The 2,500-nt window shown below is 39.9% G+C and overlaps 1 protein-coding gene across 1 annotated transcript; it reads left to right on the top strand.

The window, feature by feature from the left end:
* Nucleotides 1-770: 770 nt before the first annotated feature.
* LOC138053763 (CDK5 regulatory subunit-associated protein 2-like) lies at nucleotides 771-1,733 on the top strand. The gene has a single exon (XM_068900325.1). It carries the CDS (start codon nucleotides 771-773, stop codon nucleotides 1,731-1,733), a length of 963 nt encoding a protein of 320 aa, XP_068756426.1.
* Nucleotides 1,734-2,500: the final 767 nt, after the last annotated feature.

The following is a 2,500-nucleotide window of genomic DNA, read 5'->3' on the forward strand; positions in this document are numbered from 1 at the left end:
GATAATGGCCAGGGAAGCGATCCGTGACTTGTCCTGTTGATTACCTTTAGCGAATTTCGCAATGATAAAAGTGCATTCCTTGTATAAACCAGCATGTTGACGTTCTTTTGTAAGGTGTGCTTGTTTCTTACAAAAAATTAACTAGTCAAAACACGGGAAAAAGGTTAAAAAATAACTAAAAATACGGAGCTTACAATTATGCAGCCACTCGACAGGGCGCACTCGCTAATGCGGTTTGAAAAAAAAAAAAAAAAAGAAATCGAGATGAACATCAATGGAAAATCGACTTTACCCATGTGCGGGCCTCTTCATACAAGACTGGTTTCCGAGATCTCGCCTCAACTCCTAAGTCCTTTGTAAACATTTCGATCACGGTGTTCATATGAGAGGGTGGGCTGGCTCGGTTGCTGAGATCTCTGTTTTTCAAACCGGGATATCAGTGAGCAGGCTGGAAATTTTGCCATATAAACACTTCAGCCTCGTTAGCGGGCGGAAAATAACACAACGCATTTTCGTGATAGACAGGACATTATACCGAGTTTTTACTTCTACTTTTCTTTGACAATGAAGCTTGGGATAGTTTCATTTGATAGTTAATGTAAAGTCAAAATGTATTTGAGGTTGCTTAATCAAGAAAAATCAAGAAATTCTCGCCGGGCTTGTTCGTATGATTTCATGCCTGAATGATCACGTCACCACTAACGAGTGTAATGGCGGATGGACGCGTGTGTATAGCTCCGTGATGCGAACTTTTGGGGAAGCCATATTAGATGTCTAAAAGAAGCGCAAGACAAGCTAGGACATCAAGCTCGTCCTCTCATTCACTACCATCGCCTAAAAGAAATCGCGCCCGTTTTAGTAGTGACGAAATGGAAGCAAATGAGGAAAATGTATCGCTTAAACAAATTTTGGACAAACTTGCATGCATGGAAGATAGAATTGAAGAGCACTTCGGAAGTTTGAAATCCGAAATATCTCGCCTCAGTGCCGAATTCAAAGAGGAGGTCGAAAATATCAAAACCAATTTGAAAGAGGTAGAAAAATCCCTTCAGTCTGCGTGGGACAGTATTAACGATCTAGAAGCAGATGCCAAAACTCACAGCGACTTCAAGAAAGCAAGTCAGCAAGCACTAGATTCACACCTCCAACAAATTAATTTACTGAAAACAAGTAGTGGTAACGCCGCTTATCAAAACCAGCAAAAAGAAATTCGAGCCTTACAAGCAAGCTTGGCGCAGGAAAGGGAGAAAATCATTGCATTAGAAAATTACTCAAGAAGGGAGAATCTTCGCTTCATGAACATTCCGGAAAGAAGAGACGAGAACTGTGTTGATGTAGTTTATGACATTATTGAGAATGAGCTGAACATTGATCCGGATAATATACAATTCCACGCAGTTCACCGAATCGGAAAACCGCGAGAAGCGACAGACGCAAATCCACGACCGATAATCGCCCGATTCCTGTGTCGAGAAGATAGAGACAACATCTATAGAGTAAAAAACCGGTTGAAGAAATCGAGGAAGTTTGAAAACGCCTATATCACTCAGGATTATGCACAGGCTATACAACTGGAGCGAAAGGTTCTCATAAAAGCAATGTTTCTAGCCAGGGAGAAAGGTGCTATAGCAAAGGTTGTGGACAGGAAACTGATCATTGGTTCTGATACTTTTCATATCAACAACATTCCTGAAGAATTTCGTCCGCCAACGACTGAATCAACCAATCGATAAGTGTTTATCTTAACATATTTAGCTAAACTACCCCCTTTGCAGCTATAATTTGCTAGTTTCTTATATATAGTATACATATATAATTATAATTTATTGGCTTCCCCTTTTTCCGCATTACTATGTATATCCCAGCCAGTGGACTTTTTATTTCTGCTTTGTTTAGTTGTACGTGTGTGTTTGTGTTAGTTCTCCATGTTGTGAAGTGCATTTCACTAGATACAAGTTTTAATAACCTTTCGGTTTTTCAAGCTGCGTTCTTTATTTTCGCATATTTAATCCTCTTCCCCGCAGGCAGGTTGACTGTTAACACCTCTCAATTAGAACCGTCATATTCACAGATGACTTAGTAATATGTTCTCTGAATGCGAGGGGTCTCTCCAACACCACAAAAAGGCGTGAAATCTTTCGGTGGTTGAAAATGAAAGCATATGCAATCTACTTTCTGCAAGAAGTTCATTGCACTAAAGACAAAGAAACATTGTGGTCTTCAGAATGGGGGTATTCCGCTATCTTTGGCAGTTTTTCTAATGCCAGTGTAGGTGTAGGCATACTGTTTAACAATAATTTTACTTTCCAAATTTTGAAATCATACTCAGATCCAGTAGGGAGGTTTATTATTATAGACATCTATACTGAGAATAAGACCTTGACCTTAGCCAACATTTACGCACCAAATGACGACGACCCCTTTTTTTTTCGAAAACTTCTACAACCATCTTCTCACCTTTGACTGCGGAGAATTAATTCTGGGCGGCGATTTTAACCTC

Source organism: Montipora capricornis, chromosome 6, assembly GCF_036669925.1.
Source record: "Montipora capricornis isolate CH-2021 chromosome 6, ASM3666992v2, whole genome shotgun sequence".
In the NCBI taxonomy this organism is placed as follows: Eukaryota; Metazoa; Cnidaria; class Anthozoa; order Scleractinia; family Acroporidae; genus Montipora; species Montipora capricornis.

What these genes read in the sequence shown, in the direction of transcription:
- LOC138053763 (XM_068900325.1), top strand. Translation starts at nt 771, where the DNA reads ATGTCTAAAAGAAGCGCAAGACAAGCTAGGACATCAAGCTCGTCCTCT.